At 37.9% G+C, this 19,297-nt stretch overlaps 1 protein-coding gene across 3 annotated transcripts in view; it reads left to right on the top strand.

Annotated features, from left to right (window-relative positions):
* The window catches only part of COL19A1 (collagen type XIX alpha 1 chain), a 441,848-nt gene that overhangs the window by 66,026 nt on the left and 356,525 nt on the right, over positions 1 to 19,297 (top strand). For 2 of the 3 annotated variants that reach the window (XM_081529388.1, XM_081529391.1), the window contains exons 5-9: positions 1,110 to 1,233; positions 2,776 to 3,051; positions 7,302 to 7,382; positions 13,623 to 13,748; positions 14,965 to 15,000. In XM_081529388.1, the coding sequence (XP_081385514.1) occupies positions 1,110 to 1,233; positions 2,776 to 3,051; positions 7,302 to 7,382; positions 13,623 to 13,748; positions 14,965 to 15,000 (643 nt within the window). Of the gene's footprint in view, positions 1 to 1,109; positions 1,234 to 2,775; positions 3,052 to 7,301; positions 7,383 to 13,622; positions 13,767 to 14,964; positions 15,001 to 19,297 lie in introns of all 3 variants that reach the window. The other variant, XM_081529389.1, reaches the window with a different exon arrangement.

Genomic DNA, 19,297 nt, shown 5'->3' with positions numbered 1-19,297 from the left:
CAGTTTCAGCGGACCTTGGTGAGATATTCCCAGTGTCTGACTCTTTGCAACCCCATGGACCGTAGCCCGCCAGGATCCTGGAGTGGGTTGACATTCCCTTCTCCAGAGGATCTTCCTGACTCAGGGCTCAAAATCTATGTCTCCTGCACTGAAGGCACATTCTTTACCATCTGAGCCACCAGGGAAGTCCCAGTTAGTAGTTACTATCTCAATATATGATATTTTATTTATATAAACAACCTCTGGCTGTGTTAGCCTCCAGAGAATATGTATCTGCTACTCATGACTTTTTAAAAGAAAAGCAAGATTCCTCCTTGCAGAGTGTTTATATACAATGTGGATAAGTTTAAAAGTCAACATGAAGGAATGTATTTCTCCATATTTTCCTGTTCATTGTGAATTTTTTTCCCAAAGTTTCTTCATGGATCCAGTGAGACCAGTATTTTGAAACAAGATTGAGGCAGAAGCATACTTGGACTGTCTTTAGGCTTGTCTCTGCTCCCTAGGAAGAATTTGCGTGTTTTTATTTCCTGTAAGAATGAAAAAATGAGCTAAAATGTCTTTATGATATTTAGTTTCAGTCTTAAATTGATACTTACTAGGAAATCAGAATTAGGAATTTATTTTGCAAGGGTTTAATGTGGTAAAACTTCTTTGGAAAAATATATATGTAATTGTTAGTAGTGCCCTTTAAAATGCCCTGTACTTCTCTCTACTAATAAATCAGGAGATATTATTTATTTTCTTTATAAGTGTCTCCTGTTTGCAAGGCTGCAGTGAGTTCCAAGATTCTATGGGAATATCTTGTTGATTGAAGGAATATCAACCCATAGTACAGTAGTCTGAAAGTTGCTCACTTTTATGTACCTCAAGCTTTAGCAACACCTTATCAGGAAATTTATAAAAAGGGAAATAACAGGATAAAAATTCCCTAGGTAACTGTAGGTGTGACTGCTTCCTTGTATTCATTAGGTGGATGACTGTAATGAGTTATAAATTCATTGAGAAAATACGGCTGAGATACTGAGTTACAGAAACCTTCATACTGAGATACTGTTTTCTTGCCTCCTTTGGTTTCCACACAAAGGTTCTTTGTTTTCCTCCCACAGTAAGATATTTCCCAAAGGCCTTCCTGAGGAGTTCTCCATCGCTGCGGTGTTTCGGGTACGACGGAGCACAAAGAAGGAACGGTGGTTTCTGTGGCAGGTTTTAAACGAGCATAATGTGCCACAGGTAAGGATGAAACCAAAGAGGTATGCTGATGAGTGCTGTCTCTTGAAACTGTGGGCATAAATTTGGGAGCAGACCTCATATCGGAGTATTCTTTTAGAGGAATCATCCTCAGGAAATGCAAGTATTCTTAGAGTTAGAAGGGTCTCACTGAGTTACATAATTGGAGAGCCTGGTGGGCGAGACAAGATTAGGGTTTGGTTTTGTTTTGTTTTTTCCGGATTCCTGTTTTGTCTGAAGACACTCAAACTGACTGCCCTTCCTTTACAACTGCTTCATTGACACCAAGTGCATCTACTAACAACTTCTTCATCTCCTATCATTTCTGATATCTCCTATTATATATTTAAAAGCTGTTAGTTGTTTCAGCTGACATCCCTAATGAATTAGGGAATGAGATATTGATTTTATCAATAGAAAATAATTGAACACATGCTAGATGCTAGTTAGTGACAAAATAAGAAATTGGCAATGCTTGATTTCTGTTCTCAGGGAGCCTAAGGTCTGGGGATGCCACATTGGAGCATGATCGCAGGGTAATGGTGGCCAAGGACAGTTTGGAGTTGGGTGAGAATTGTGGGAGTGTGGAAAACACAGCTTCCCCAGATGGGCCATGTGGAGAGCAGGGATCTAGGAATACTTGTGAGAGAGGTGGCCTTTGCGCAGAAAGGAAGGGAGCAGGTAATCCAGGGAGTGAAGGTGAACATCACAGTTACTGATAGGCATCATCTATCTGTGTTTATTTCTGTACATATCCATCAAAATGTTTTTATTATAATATGTGAAATAGATCGCCAGTCCAGGCTCGAAGCATGAGACAGGGTGCTCAGGGCTGGTGCACTGGGATGACCCTGAGGGATGGGATGGGGAGGGAGGTGGGAGGGGAGTTTCAGGATGGGGAACACAAGTACACCCATGGCTGATTCATGTGAATGTATGGCAAAAACCACTACAATATTGTAAAGTAATTATCCTCCAATTAAAATAAATAATGTAAAAAAAATTTAATGTTTTTCATTTTAATGATCTTTTATATCTGTTATTATAGTCACAATTTTATGATGGAAATATGACTTGAATAGGAAGAATATGCACTCTGTAAAAATGTATTTTCTCTGCACCATGCAAACCATCAAAGTTTAAAGAGGTTGATCTCAGTTTCCATGCTAAGGGAAGTGATCATCTCTTATTCTTTTTAAATTAGTAACATTTAATTCTTAAACTACTTATACATTTAATTCTTGAATTACTTCTATACACACACACACACACACACACACACACACACAAACACATATATACTCCTAGATGTCCTCTCACAAAAGGAGCATACTACACTCACCACATACCACATATTTAAATCATATTTGTAGCTGGATGTTTACTGTTCTTTTACGTTAAGAAATCTGATGGACACAAATGTCATTTAGAACATTTTACTGAGTGCCCCAGTTCTACTAACATGCAACTTGAGTTTTTATTTGTATCTTTAATAATTTTTAACACTTAATTTCAAACATTTAAAGATCATTTGCATTTTTGCAGGTTTCTGTAATAGTTGATGGTGGAAGGAAGGTGGTGGAATTGATGTTCCAAGCTGCCGAGGGAGATGTGTTGAACTACATTTTTAAAAATCAAGAACTCCGTTCTTTGTTTGATCGTCAGTGGCATAAACTTGGCTTTGGTATACAATCCCAGGCCATTTCACTCTATGTGGATTGTAACTTAGTTGCAAGTCGGCATACTGACAGCAAGGGTACCGTGGACTTCCGTGGAAGGACTGTTATTGCTGCCCGAGCTTCAGATGGCAAACCTGTGGATGTGAGTTGTGAACTAGTAACATTTATAAATTTAAAGAAAATTTCTTATTAAAACCTTTTTGCCTTTAATAGCTATGTAAGATATTTCCTTCTTAACACTGCTTAATTTGCTATCAGATATGTGAAGCATAGCTATGTATTTCCAGTCGTATTTTCACATATATTATTTTCTATCTGTTTTCACTTATTTTTCTCTAGCCTGTGAATTTGAAAGAACTAGGTAATGCCTTAAAAATAAAGTTATTAAAATTAAATTTTAGTAAAAATTGAAAATATTATACCAAACTAAGCTCGATCTGGGCTTCCCAGGTACTTCAGATGGTAAAGAATCTGCCTGCCATGCAGGAGACCTGGACTCTATCCCCGGGTTGGGAAGATCCCCTGAAGAAGGGAATGGCAACTCACCCCAATATTGTTGCCTGGAGGATTACATGGACAGAGGAGCCTGGTAGGCTATAGTTCGTGGGGTCGCAAAGAGTCGAACATGACTGAGTGACTAACACATACAAATAAGTTTGATCTAAGTTCATATGTTTTGAATAGAAAGACTGGAAAAAGATGAAGTTAAATAGTTCCAGATTATCTGAAGTTTTCATTCAAGAACAATAGGCTATTTATTCATCCTCAGATTCACAAGTGTTTGTATTGCAGACTATTTTTCATTAGTTTATAATGGTTTTTCAAAGCTCTGTTGGATTGCCCACTATCTTTAAAGGGGGGGGGTATATCTAAATTTGATGACTTCACATGTTCTTATGGGTGGATTGATGAGAAAACCCATACAAATAATCTGAGTGCAGACCACCAATAGGAATTGTTAACACAAAGCACTTCACAGTTAGGTTTTATTTAAAAAGTATGATTTTGTGCAAGTACATGTTCAGCTAGCATATTATTTTTAAAGGTTCCTGTGGAAAGCATCAGAGATAGATGACAGATAGATATATAGACAGATACTACATATATGTATATATATCTCCAATAAAATATTATTTTTTAACTGTCTTCTCTTAGAGACATTGAACAAACCAGTGAGAATATCTTAACTAGGGTTCACTGATGATTATTAAAATAGGCTAGAGCAGAAGCCAGTTCTGGAGATAAGACATCTTGGCATCAGAGAGAGTGAGCTTGCTTGGGGATCAGAAAGATGGGGTTTTAAATCGTAGCTCATCCACTTAGCTCTTATGACATGGTAATTTATCTTGTTCCTATTATTTTTTCTAAGTCTCAGTATCCTCAGTTATAAAATAATATTGGTAGACTCACTAGTTATAATTTCATAGAGTATGTGCCATAATGCATAGTGTGTTGTCAGTTCTTTGTATATTCATTTATTTATTTAGGGCCTGACATGCCATTCAATGGGCTTCCCTGGTGACTTAAATGGTAAAGAATCCACCTGCAAAGCAGGAGACCTGGATTTGATCCCTGGGTTGGGAAGATCCCCTGGAGTAGGTCATGACAACCCACTCCAGTGTTCTTGCCTGGAGAATCTCCATGGACAGAGGAGCTGGCAGGCTACAGTGTGTGGGATCACAAGGAGTCGGACACAACTGAGCGACTAAGCACAGCACAGCACAACACATTCTGTTCAATCCTGGCATAAAAGTCTGAAAAACAACAACAGCAAAGCCTACTACTCCTCTCTCAAAGGTCTTAAAGACTAAGTCTGTATCAGTAAAGATGGAATAAGTCAATGTCAGTAAATGGTGGCTGCCAGTAATAATCACAGTATGAACTGACTGTTGTGATGACAACAGTCATAGGCAGACCTTTCAGAAAGGTCTCTTCAAAGTCAGAGGAGGAGGTGGGTCCCAGCAGCTAAACCTGAGATGTGACCACCAGCAGTGGGAGGAGCGTAGATAGACAGGAAGTGATCCCCGGAATTCTGAGGACAGTAGTAGAGGGTGGCGGTTGCTCTTGCTGGTGCAATGCTGTTGGGTGGAATCTGATCTCCCGCGTGGCTAGTGAGGGCCAAGTGGAGAACTGCAGGAACCAAAGAGCTTTAGCATTAGGATACAAATACATAGCCTTTGAGGGAGAGGCAGCAATGAGAGAGGAACAAATTGTTGCAAGAGTGGGTTCTGGCTCAGAGCTCCGCTCTGGAGGTTGAGTGTTGTGTCCTGTGTTTCATTAACTTCTTACTCAAGGGAACAATCTGAGACTAAAGGATATCACTGTGTGTCCTGATAAAAAGACACAGTGTGAACATTGTAGTTTTACCATAGTTTTATGGTTTAATGTGGAATCTTAGTTCACTTAAGAATAATATTAAGCCATTATCACAATGAGGGAGCTTTTAAAGGAGATAGTCACTATTTAAGTTAGACAAGTAAAATACATTTTATTTTTCAAAGAGTCTTAATCCTACTAAAACTGTAAGTAAATTATTTTTTTTATCATCTCCATGTGATTTATAAGACCTGTTGTAATGTGAAAATGTTTTGTTTGTGCAGAATGTAATTTATTGAAAAAAACTTCTAGTGATTGCATTTTATTGCACATGTACTACCCATGTGCTTTTGTGTAGAGAAATAGGTGACAAAACTGATTAAAGTGTTTTTTAAAACAAATTCTTTGTGACAGAGTCAGTGTATTCTTATTCTAAAGCACTGTGTCAATGAAAGATTGTAAAGTAACTAATGAATTAAAAGAGCATAATTAAACTAAGCTGATTGTATTTTCAGTGTCATAGGTACTTTATTAGGTTCTAATCCATGAAAAATTGATCATCTATCTTCAGTTAAGTAAAATAATTCATATGAATGCCCTAGCACAGTGGATGATACATAATAGAATTACAACATTTATTGACTATTCAGGTAACAGTGTTGATGATAAATTAGTTTTAGTTAAGGAAAATGTTAATGGGAGTCACCTCATTCTTCATTCTATATAATGGGTATGTTACTGCCTGATGTTTCATTAGACTATGTAAGACTGTATTTAAACTTTATAAAGAAAAGCTTACTTCAATAACCTTGGAAAAAATTATAGAGAAGAAATCATTACGTTTCATTTTTCATTTCATCTCAGAATTTTGCATTGGCTGCAAATCTTAAGCTGCTCATGAATCCAAAAGACGTCTGGCGTTCTTAATGCTTTCTATGAGCTGAAATGATTCTGTTCATTTCAGTGTAGAGAATAGTTACAGCTTATTTCCTCCTTTCTTGCTTTTTTGGTGTTGGGGTAGAGATTCAGAGCTAACCACAGATACATGCTTTCTGTTATCATAGAATTAACTATTATGATATCTCAGTTGGGTCTCACTGTAGAAAACAATGATCTCAAAGAAATACATAATCTACCTCTGTTACATTAGGATACAGAGAAAGAGGGGGAAGAGGAGAGGAGAGAGCGAAAGAGAAAGATGGGGAGGAGGAGGAGAAGGTGAGGGGGGAAGAGGATGTTTATGGCCTATGTTATATGTCAAATCATCCTATGATTAATTATTAATAAATTATTAAATTTGCAACCATAGACTAATTTAAAACAGTGCCTCTGCCCATCTGTCATATTGAAATTTTGTCAATAGTCTGTACCATTTGCTTTCTCTAATGTGGTTATTTGACCTTGCCTTTACAGGAATGATTGTACTTTCCTGAAACTACTTTTAATTTCATATCCAAATGCCAACAAATGTGAATTTGCTGAGCAAAGAGAAGAATCAATTATTTTTGCAAAAAGATTGTGAGTCTTGGTCAGGAGTATGCCATATAACATAAAATCCATAGGTATTAAACAGAATCCATGAAAAACAGATAAAACTAAATACCATTTTTTTCCCCACCTTGGGAAGTGAGCATCAGTTTTAGTCTCTCAAGTTGGAGGTCTGGAACTACAGATAAAGGCTTTTCCATCATGAGCTCATACCTTTTACTTTACTTTTTCTCCAGAATTTTTTTACTTTGAAATATTCCTCATTTTGGGAGCATACTTTATTGTAGTGCATTATCTCTAATTAAATACTTCTTTTTTCATGGTTTGAAACAAGGAGCAAAGATTTGCAGTTGCTCTTGTTATGTGATTTTCTTTCCATGTATATCTGTCTCAACAGCTGGGTCCACTGCTGTTTCTCAAATGGCCCATAAAATCATGAATCCTAAATGAAATAAAACCCAAAATATCTGCCAGTGATTTATTTGTACTAACTTATTTTTTTCTTTCCAGTTAACATCATTCTCAAATGCCTGAATCTGATTTTTCAAACAACATTAATGATATGTCTTATTACTAATTTTTTAATAGATTGAACTTCACCAACTTCAGATCTACTGTAACTGGAACTTCATAGCCCAAGAAACATGTTGCGAGATATCAGACATTAAGGTAAGTTCATTTTCTGGTGTGTGAAGCCTGTAGAAGGCCAGTTGCCTGGGCTGTAGAGTCACGTGTAGAGCAGCCCAGAATGTGTGCTGCTGAAACCAGCTGAGCAAACAGTTCCGAGTCAGAGACCCCTTTCAGGGCCCTCCCATCATTTCTTGTCACCCTTTTAATCCCAGTGTTTCATCCCAAACTTCAGGAATGATATAGCCTTACTTTGAACTCAACCTGAGTAAAAGAGAATCTACCCATGCCTTTATTCCTAAACTATGTTCTGACATGTTCTGATGGAAGGATCATTGTTTTCCAGTTTATAGGGTTTTATATCTGTGATCGTGTTATTCTGACTCACTTCTCTCTTCTAGTCTGCCACCCATTCTGGGCAGTTTTCCTGTGTGAGAGATTTTTTTCTGCTGCATCTTCCCCCACTCCTGTTTCTGCCTTTACTTTGTGCCTAAACTGTTGCATTATCATGCCATCAGCCTTTCCCATTCCCAGTATAACCAGAATAAGTCTCCAAATCACTGCTTTGTAGATTCATTTACATTCTTCCACTGAATAGCTGTTATTCAAAAGCATTGTGCTAAGGAACAAGGCTAGCTAACATGAATAAGGCGCATTCCCTGCCCTCTACTCATCTCTCTCTCCAAGCCTTTGGTCACTGTCCGTTCACAACATTATAAATTCAGTTTCTTAGCCTCCAGTTCTTAATATCCTCCACCTAACTCTACAACTAACCCACTCCAGTACTCTTGCCTGGAGAATTCCATAGACAGAGGAGCCTGGTAGGCTGAAGTCCATGGGGTCGTGAAGAGTCGGACACAACTGAGCGACTTCACTTTCACTTTTCACTTTCATGCATTGGAAAAGGAAATGGCAACTCACTCCAGTGTTCTTGCCTGGAGAATCCCAGGGACGGGGGAGCCTGGTGGGCTGCCATCTATGGGGTCGCACAGAGTCAGACACGACTGACGCGACTTGGCAGCAGCAGCAGCAACTCCACAACTATTGCTTTCTTGTACTAACCTTTCATTCAAAAAATACTCAGTTCAGCACTTCACATATCTCTTATTGCAATGGCCATGTATGCACCTTATATCATTAGATATAGTTGTATTTGTTTTTAATTTATTCAACTACCTTTTAAATTCATTGACGGGATTATACTTTTGTTCGCTTCTTTTATGATTCTTAGTGCTTTGTAAAAGAGGTCAAAACATTGTTTCTTGACTTATTGACTGTAGTTTGAAAGGGTTTAATTCTAAGAAGTCTTTAACAGAAAGAAAATATAAAAAGTAAAAGCAGAAAGTGAAAATATTATTCTTTGTGTCAGATATCCCAGAAGTTCGAAAATAAAATTTTATTAATAATTTAGTAATTAAAAATGTTTTAAACTTTTATCACTCACTTTGAGTAGTAGAATAATAATGTGGCCAACTGACTCAAAGCATAGCTAAATCTCAAAAAATTGTATATTTTGCTTATGTAACTTGGTTTAATAAATTGTATGTCCAACCTAGTTCATAGCTTTCATTGCAATGAAAGCCAGCCAAGTATCTTTCTATAAATATCTGAAAAGATAATTTAGAATGCCAATATACAGAATTGAAATACCTAGACTTCCTGGAGCCACACATTTAAATCTTGAAGATGTGAATTCTCCAAAAGTTTTTCTTTCATTAATTATGCTTCTTTTATGTGAGAGCTCTTGAAACTAATAATTCTCCTTGATTGAAAAGTAATATAATGATTTTTTTATTATTGGTTCATTTTCTTTATTTAGCATTTTTTTAATTGAAGGATAATTGCTTTACAGAATTTTGTGGTTTTCTGTCATACATCAGCAAGAATCAGCCATAGGTACAACCATGTCCCCTCCCTCCTGGGCCTCGCTCCCATCTCCCCCCATCCTACCCTTCAGCCTGTTGCAGAGCACCATTTGAGTTCCCTGAGTCACACAGCCAACTTCCATTGGCTATCCATTTTACATATGGTATTGTAAGTTTCTATGTTACTCTCTCTAAACATCTCCCCTTCTCCCTCCTCTCCTCCCACCATGTCCATAGGTCTGTTCCCTGCCTGTTTCTCCATTGCTGCCCTGAAAATAAACTCATCAGTGCCATCTCTTCAGATTCCATATATACGTCTCAGTATCAGTTCAGTTCAGTTGCTCAGTCGTCTCTGACTCTCTGTGACCCCATGGACTGCAGCACGCCAGGCCTCCCTGTCCATCACCAACTCCTGGAGTTTACCCAAACTCATGTCCATTGAGTTGGTGATTCCATCTTGCCATCTCATCCTCCATCGTCCCCTTCTCCTTCTGCCCTCAATCTTTCCCAGCATCAGGGTCTTTTCAAATGAGTCAGCTCTTCTGATCAGGTGTTCAAAGTAGTGGAGTTTCAGCTTCAACATCAGTCCTTCCAATGAACACCCAGGACTGGTCTCCTTTAGGATGGACTGGTTAGATCTCCTTGCAGTCCAAGGGACTCTCAAGAGTCTTCTCCAACACCACAGCTCAAAAGCATCAGTATACAAGATTTATATCTCTCTTTCTGACTTACTTCACTCTGCTTCGTCCACCTCATTAGAACAGATTCAAATGTGTTCCTTTTTATGGCTGAGTAGTGGTCCATTGAATATATGTACCACAGCTTCTTTATCCATTTATCTGTCGATGAACATCCAGGTTGCTCCATGTTCTAGCTGTTGTAAATAGTGCTGCAATGAACACTGGGATACATGTGTCTTTTTCAGTTTTTATTTCCTCAGGGTATATGCCTAGGAGTGGGATTGCTAAGTCATATGGTGGTTTTATTCCTATTTTTGTAAGGAGTCTCCATACCGTCTTTCATAGTGGCTGTATCGGTTTATATTCCCACCAGCAATGTAAGAGTGTTCCCTTTTTTCCACACCCTCTCCAGCATTTATTGTTTGTAGACTTTTTGATGATGGCCATTCTGACTGGTGTGAGGTGATATCTCATTGTAGTTTTGATTTGCATCTCTCTGATATTGAGTGATGTTGAGCATCTTTTCATGTGTTGTTAGCCATATGTATGTCTCTGGAGAAATGTCTCTTCAGGTCCCTTTCCCACTTTTTGGTTGGGTTGTTTGCTTTTCTGGTATTGAGTTGTATGAGCTGCCTATATATTTTGGAAATTAATTCTTTATCAGTTGTTTCATTTGCTATTATTTTCTCCCATTCTGAGGGCTGTCTTTTCACCTTGTGTGTAGTTTCCTTTGCTGTGCAAAAGCTTTTAAGTTCAATTAGGTCCCACTTGTTTATTTTTGTTTTTATTTTCATTACTCTAGATGGTGGGTCATAGAAGATCTTGCTTTGATTTATGTCATTGAGTGTTCTGCCTATGTTTTCCTCTAAGAGTTTAATAGCTTCTGGTATTACATTTAGGTCTTTAATCTATTTTGAGTTTATCTTTGTATATGGCATTAAGTAGTGATCTAATTTCATTCTTTTGCATGTAGCTGTCCAGTTTTCCCAGCACCACTTAAAGAGGCTGTCTTTGCCACGTTGCATATTCTTGCCTCCTTTGTCAAAAATAAGGTACCCATAGGTGCATGGGTTTCTTTCTGGGCTTTCTATCTTGTTCCATTGGTCTATATCTCTGTTTTTGTGCCAGTACCATACTGTCCTGATGACTGTAGCTTTGTAGTATAATCTGAAATCAGGAAGGTTGATTCCTGCAGCTCCATTCTTATTTCTCAAGACTGCTTTGGCTATGCAAGCTCTTTTGTGTTTTCATATGAATTTTGATTTTTTTTTTGGTTCTAGTTCTGTGAAAAATGCCAGTGGTAATTTGATAGGGATTGCATTGAATCTGTAGATCGCATTTGGTAATATAGTCATTTTCACAATATTGATTCTTCCTACCCAGGAACATGGAATATCTCTCCATCTGTTTATGTCATCTTTGATTTCTTTCATCAGTGTCTTATAGTTTTCTGTATACATGTCTTTTGTCTCCTTAAGTAGGTTTATTTCTAGATAGTTTATTCTTTTTGTTGCAATGGTGAACATTATTGATTCCTTAATTTTTCTTTCTGATTTTTCATGTAATGATGTTTTGATGTACCTAAATATTATATTCTGACCAACAGTCACTCCAACTTGAATTATAAGAAAATCGTTTAAGGAAATAGGCGATGCATTCAATGGTATGATCTGATAATTAAAAGCAGTGACATGATCCCACACATTATGAAAAAATTATGTTTTAAAAAGGTTTAGTTTTACAGAGTAGAAAATAAGACATGAATTCATCTCCAAGCTGGAAAAAATAATAAAAGACCTCTTCTTTTCCTGCTCACAAGTATTTATGGGGGACATCACCATTCTGTTCATGTTTAACAGGAAATAGAACATGCTACATTTGTATTTAATGGAAATGTATGTTTTTGAAAGCTCATTCAGTACATCTGCTATAATTCTGGCATCAACGATATATTTTTTTAATATTTGAACTTAGGAAATTTTAATGTACTTGCTTAAAAATCTAATTTTGTCCTGTAATTTCAACTCAGACATCCTTTCTCTTATTAATATTTTATAGCATATTTCAAAAGTGAAATTTATTTAGGATAATCTATAAATATATTTCCTTGCTGCTATTAATTAGATTTTCTTTTTCTGAAGCAGTCAGGTTTCATGACTACAGACCTAGACAGAGAGAATGAAGAATAAATAAGAAGAGAAAGAGAAAATCAGCAACATTTGTTGAAAATAAATGAGAGAGATTATTAAAATGTTGAGGGCTAATTAACTGAAATAAAAGCCAGACGTTTTATGAAGAAAGGGGTGCTTACTTGTCCATCTTATGTTCCCTGTTGGTACTTTTTGGAATGTGTGGGCAGCTTTATAGTGAAGCCTGAGACATGTTTTTAAAGTCATTTAAATCCCCAATGTAAAGTAGTGAATCAGTTATCCAGGGCAAAATTGTGAGCTTTGACTGCATCTTGATTACCTTAACTGAACCCATGGGACACAGGGCAGGACCTGGCTGGAAAACTGTATCAAATCATATGAGATAAATGGACTGTTTTAGTGATAATCCTGTGTATTTCATTCTAATGTAATGTTTAGACTCATAGACTTAGAAATTTAATGTCAGTAACTAAATAGCTAATCATTAAATCTGAAGACAGTAAATTTGATAGAACTAGTGATAAAGACAGGAAACTAATCATAGTTTTTCTGGAGCTATTTTTCTTATAGTGTTTACTGTGCTCAAAAGCATTAGAATGCTACCCATTTTTCAATTTTTTTTGTTTGAAAAGCAATGTATATTTACTATATAAAATTTGGAAAATATAGCCAACTTCAAAGAAGGAAATAAATATCAATTGTGATCTCACTGCGATAAATAACCATGGACAATATTTTAATTTCGTATCCTGACAATATTTTCCCAGGCATATATAATTTGTAGTATATAAAGTAATGTGTGAAGCCTTCCCCCTAAACTGCAAATTCAGAGATATGAAATTGTAAATTCATGAAATTGCAGATTCAGAGTTACAAACCGTGGTAAGGACTCTTGTAAATAATGTTGAGGGGAAAGGAAGCATTTATCTTCTTCAGATGCTCCATCTGGGTTTATTTTTGGATAGAAAAAAAGTTCATTGCTTTGTAAGCAAATTTTACTTCATGTGGCCCCACGCATTAAGAACCCAGTGGAGAAGTGATAAAAGTCATCACTTTGTTACAGGGAAGATTTTAATAACTTTATAGAACAATGGAATGGAATAAGATATACATATTTTGAGTAAATATATACCACCTTAGAGCATAAAAGAGTTTATTTTTTACTTTTACATGTCTTTATCAACATCTTGTTGAAGGAAACAATGTTTTGAAAGTTCAAATTACATTCTTTTGTTCTAAATTTGTTGCCAGAACACATATACCAATGTTATTTGTGTAAAGCATTTTACTGTAACAATTCAGTTCTTATAAATGTTTGATGTTGCTGTACTTGTCATAAAGTCACATGTAATAGCTTTAGAGTTTCTCACCATACCTGGCATTTTAATACAATTCTAGTGTGTTGTCATTGTAATTGAAACGTAGGAAGCTAGTGAAAGGGCAAAGTCATTATGGACTTTCACATGCTGCTGTGAACCTTGGGTTGCAGGTAAACCCAACCATGCCTAGATTGGTAGGAGTCAGTGCTGGGAATGTCCGGGTGTTTGGGATTGACTCTGTATCCTAAAGCCTCTTTCTGGATTTCAGTGCCCACAGCAGCCTGGCTTTGGAGGTACTGCAGCATCACCAGCACCTGCTCATGCCAGCAGAATATCTGCATTTCTGCCAGCAAAGCAGGAACTCACAGACCAGTGCCGGTGCACACCACACAAGGTATGCGCATCCTCACCTGTGCCCACGGGGAAGCCGCTCCACACCGAGCCAGGCCTGTGTGCGGCCCTGGTGCACAGAAGGCAGCTCGCCGTCTAGTGCGAGCTGAATCAGGTGCCTGGGCCCCTCAGTCCCTGGGAGGTCAAAGAGAAAGGGCTGGGGATAGGATTCCCTGGATTTCAACCTGGATACTTCTGAGGCCATCTGACTTTCTTTTCTGGGTGGGAAGTAGCATGAAAGGAAAATAAAGGGAGGAACCACCTGTATGACAAGTTATGTATGAGAATGAAACACATGCCAGGAATAGGCTTCAGTCATGGAAGTCCTGGAGAAGGCAATGGCACCCCACTCCAGACCTCTTGCCTGGAAAATCCCATGGACAGAGGAGCCTGGTACACGACAGTCCATGGGGTCGCAAAGAGTCGGACACGACTGAGCGACTTCACTTTCACTTATGGGAATTCACAAGTTGAGGGAAACACAGTGCCTGCCTTTCAACACATATCCAAAGGTATTCCACATAATGTATCTCTGTCGTGTGGAGACTGTATCTGTCCACTACAAGTATCCACCCAGATTTCCCCTCTGCTATGAGTTGTATGGGGAATGTAGAGAATGTATTGCCCAGAGAATTTGTTTCGCTTGCCTTTTCCTGGTCAGGAAGCCTGAGTCCATTGAGGGACACGAATGTCTCTGGTGGATGTTAATGGCATTGTGGGACCTGTCCTTGAAGGAGGCTGAGTGACCTCAGGACAGCTTCCCTCTGTACCAGTACCCAAGGGTAGGGAAACGTCCTAGCTCCTAGAGGGCCGAGGTGCTGTGGCTTCCTACATGCTCAGGCTCAGGGCTTCCTGTCCTGGCTGGAGGAGTGGAGAGGAGGGTGAGCTGGAAGTTTAGAGGAACCTTACATTTCCTCTAGCAACCAGAGTGCTACAGTGAGAGCTCTGAGAGAAAGGCTGTACAAGGTGCAGGGGCCATGGAGGGAGAGCATGCATCCCAGCTCCTGACGGGTCTCCAGGAGGAGATGATGCCGGCAGGGGTTTGGAAGAGGTGGTAGTAAGCCATTCGGTGGGGGGAGAAGAGCCCGCCAGCAGAGGGGTCTGCATCAGCTCCCTGGAGAGCAAAGCTTTGTCTTACTATTGTCAGCTGATTTATAAACTATATGCATTTAGTTCAGTGTGACAGAATATGTGTTAACACAAAATTCGTTTCTGCTCAGGGAGAAGCAGGCTCACCTGGACAGAAAGGAGAGCAGGTAAGACACCACCAAATGCTGTCAGGATGAAAGAGGATGTGTCCAAAAGTGACTTCAAAATTGTTTCCGTCTGGATTTTTCTGTGTCCCACACAAATGTGCGTTTCTGTAAAAAGCTATTGAATATATTTAAGTGCTGATTATTGAAATAAGGAAGACTGTATCAGCATTTAAATCTGCCTTTGCTTTCTAAATAGGCTGGTCTATTCCCTGGTGGCTCATACGGTAAAGCGTCTGCCTGCTGTGCAGGAGACCTGGGTTCGATCCCTGGGTTGGGAAGATCCCCTGGAGAAGGAAATGGCAACACACTCCAGTACTCTTGCCTGGAAAATCCCATGGATCGAGGAGCCTGGTGGGCTACAGTCCACGTGGTCTCAAAGAGTCGGACTCGACTGAACGATTTCACTTTCAAAATACACCTGTAAACCACAAGCAAAATTGTGAAGCAAGAAAGTCTGTTTCTTAGCTGGGGTTTAGCCTTGTTTAGCATTTTCTTCTTCAAATACTTGACAAACTCTTGTTTGCTGACAGGTCTCCACTGGAGATTTTTCATCACTATTGAAGCAACTTACCTTTGTTGAACACCTTCTCTGCATGAGGCCTACTGCTAGATGTTAGAGGGAATAGAAAGAATAGGATATGCTTGCTGTTCATGAAGATTTTTACATCTGCAAGGAGATAGAAGACCTTACATGGCCACACGTATTAGGTCCTGTAGAGGGTTACAGGGACCCTAAGGAACAGTCTGGGGGCTGGGGAGAGAGTTTGCTGGAGCAGATGGTGACAGCCGCTGATGGGTGTGGATCTGATTCTAGCCAGGACTCATGCTTAGAGACTTACCTTCCCTTCTCCTCATGCTTCTCAGAATGCAACTGTCCTCTTCCCCACTCTCTGAGTCATGTCTTTTGTTAGCTAACTAGATAGAATAATTCCTGCTAAGGTTATGGATTTATTATGTTCTTACTATTTTCCAAGATAAAGCAGATTTAAGTTCTTTTCATGTATTAACTTGGAAGTCCATGGTTCTAAATTATTTACATAATCTACATGGACTCTTTATTTTAAAAGAGAAGAGACTGGAGTCTGCTAAATGATTCATCCATCAAAGTTGCATAGGAAGCTTCAGCCAAACCATCCTCACCAGCACTTTTATCTTGCCTTTTTGATAATAGCCATTTAACCAGTTGTGAGATGTTATCTCATTGTGTTTTTGATTTGCATTTTCCTGATGATTAGTGATGTTGGCCTTCTGTATGTCTTCTTTGGAAAAATATCTATACAGATTTTCTGCCCACTTTGAATAGGATTGTATGCTTTTTTTTCCTGTTGAGTTGTATGACCTCTTTAAGCATTTTGGATATAAAATTATATATACCTTACCAGATGTCTGATTTGCAAATAGTACTTCCATTCAGATTTCAGATATAAGCAATATCATATCATATTTGTCTTTCACCATCTGGCTTACTTCACTTAGTATGGACCTAATCTCTCGGTCCATTCCTGTTGGTACAAATGTCATTATTGCATTCTTTTTTATGACTGAGTAATATTCCATTGTGTATACATACCACATCTTCTTTTTTTAAACTTATTTTATATTGGAGTATAACTGATTAGCAATATTGTTGTAGTTTCAAGTGGACAGCAAAGGAATTCAACCGTGCGTATACGTTTATCCATTCCCCCTGAAACATCCCATCCACCCATGGTGCTACATAGCATTGAGAAGATTTCCCTGTGCTAAACAGTAAGACCTTCTTCTTTATCCATTCTTCTGTCAATGTACAATTAGGTTGCTTCCATGTCTTAGCTGTTGTAAGTAGCCAACACTAGACTGTCCTTTCCTCAGTGTATATTCTTGACTCCTTTGTCATAAATTAATTAACCATACATGTGTGGGTTTATTTTGGGGTTCACTATTCTGTTCCATGGGCTTCCCTGGTGGCTCAGTGGTGAAGAATCTGCCTGCTAATGCAGGAGATGCAGGTGTAATCCCGGGTTTGAAAGATCCCTTGGAGAAGGCAATGGCAACCACTCCAGTATTTTTGCTTCGGAAACCCCATGGACAGAGGAATCTGGCAGGCTGTAGTACATGTGATCACAAAAGAGGTAGACATGACTTAACAACTAAACAATAACAACATTCTGTTCCATTGATCTATATGTCTATTTTGTGTGAATACCATACTGTTTTAATTGCTGTAGATTTATAATATAGTTTGAAAACAAGATCCATCTAAATACTACCTACAGTTCACCACTTTTAGATATAAATACACACACAAACTGAAAGTGAAGGGATGGCAAAAGATATTCCATGCGAATGGAAATCAAAAGAAAGCTGAGGTAGCTGTACTAATCAGACAAAATAGTCCTTAAAGAATGTCAAAAGAGACAAAGATGACTTTTATATAATAATAAAGTGGTCAGTCCAACAAGAGGATGTAACATTTGTAAATATTTATGCACCTAAATATATATAAAGCTAAATATATTAAGAAAATATTAACATACCTAAAAGGAGAAGTAATCAGTAATACAATAATAGTAGGGAATTTTAATGCCTCACTACATCAATGGATAGCTCATCCAGACAGAAAATCAATAAGGAAACATTAGCCTTAAATGACAGATGAGCCAGAAGAATTTAAGAGATGTATATAGAATATGCCCTCTTAAAGCACCAGAATATATTCTTCTTAAGTGTAAATGGAACATTTTCTAGAATAGATTGTATTTTAGGCCATGAAACAAGTCTTAATGAATTAAAAGGATTGAAATTATATCAAGAATATTTTTCTGACCATGGTGGTATGAAACTTGAAATTAATTACACAAAGAAAACTGGAAAATTCATAGATGTTGAGATTAAACAGCATGCTACTGAGTAATCAATGAATGAAAGAAAAAATAAAAAAAGAAATTAAATAGTACCTTGAGGCAAATGAAACTGGAAATATAACATACCAAAACTTGTGGGATGCAACAAAAGCAGTTCCAAGAAGGAAGTTCATAGTGATAGGTGCTTACCTCAAGAAACAGGAAGAGGGCTAAATAAATAACCTGACTTTCTACCTTAACAAACTAGAAAAAGAAAAATGAATGAAGTTGAAGTTAGTAGAAGGAAGAAAATAAAAATTAGAACAGAAATAAATAGAACAGAGAATAAAAATACAATCGAGAAAATCAATGAAGCTAAGAGCTGATTTTCTGAAGAGATAAAAAAGAGTGGCATGCCTATAGTTAGCTAGATTCACAAAGGAAAAAGAGAGGACTCAAATAAAATAAAAAATGAAAGAGATCATGTCACAACTGATATCACAGAAATACCAATGATAATTATTAGCAAGTTTATTAAATGCCAAATCTATAAAATATACAAAACCGTATGAGTTATAATGTATTAAATAATTTTCCATTTATGATACATTTAAAAAACATTAACATTTGTTTTAACTTCCAGACTACCCAAAAGTCATAATGACAAGAGATTTTAGTGGCAAGGCAAAAAAAGCTGGGATAAAATATATTGATAATCTAGAGAACAAGGCAAATAATTAAACAATATACTTACTTTATTGTTTCAGTACATGCACAGCATTTATTTAAGCCAGAATAACCCTTGCTGTGCAAATATGAATTCAGATGACCATAGCATGAATGCTATCAGCTTTCTTTGCACTCGTAATAAACACAGGTGTATTGTTTTCCTTTGAGGATTTGATTATGAGTAAATTTCTGTTCTTGTACTTTCTGATTTTGCAACTTTAATGTGCAGTAAATAAAGATGGCTTTCCATCTGTGCTTGAGTCTTGTGTATAATTTTCATTATTAGAGTAGATGCTCAAAATAGTGCCTGCATAGTTTGAAGATCAGAAGTCATTTTTGCTCTTAGGTATATTGAATAGTTGATTTTGTGAAATGATCAGAAGTAGAGTGTTACTGGGAGAAGGCAATGGCAATCCACTCCAGTACTCTTGCCTGGAAAATCCCATGGACGGAGGAGCCTGGTAGGCTGCAGTCCATGGGGTCGTGAAGAGTCGGACATGACTGAGCGACTTCACTTTCACTTTTCACTTTCCTGCATTGCAGAAGGAAATGGCAACCCACTCCAGTGTTCTTGCCTGGAAAATCCCAGGGACGGGGGAGCCTGGCAGGCTGCCGTCTGTGGTGTCGCACAGAGTCGGACACGACTGAAGTGACTTAGCAGCAGCAGCAGAGTGTTACTGAGACAATCAGATGGTATTTTCAAGGTTTTCCTTTTGGTCTGTTAAGATCAAGAAAGGATATTTAGG

Source organism: Giraffa tippelskirchi, chromosome 9 (assembly GCF_054371585.1).
Source record: "Giraffa tippelskirchi isolate mGirTip1 chromosome 9, T2T-mGirTip1v1.2.pri, whole genome shotgun sequence".
Taxonomy (NCBI): domain Eukaryota; kingdom Metazoa; phylum Chordata; class Mammalia; order Artiodactyla; family Giraffidae; genus Giraffa; species Giraffa tippelskirchi.
Note: the sequence above shows the minus strand (reverse complement) of the source record. Positions and strands in the feature narration are given on the sequence as shown.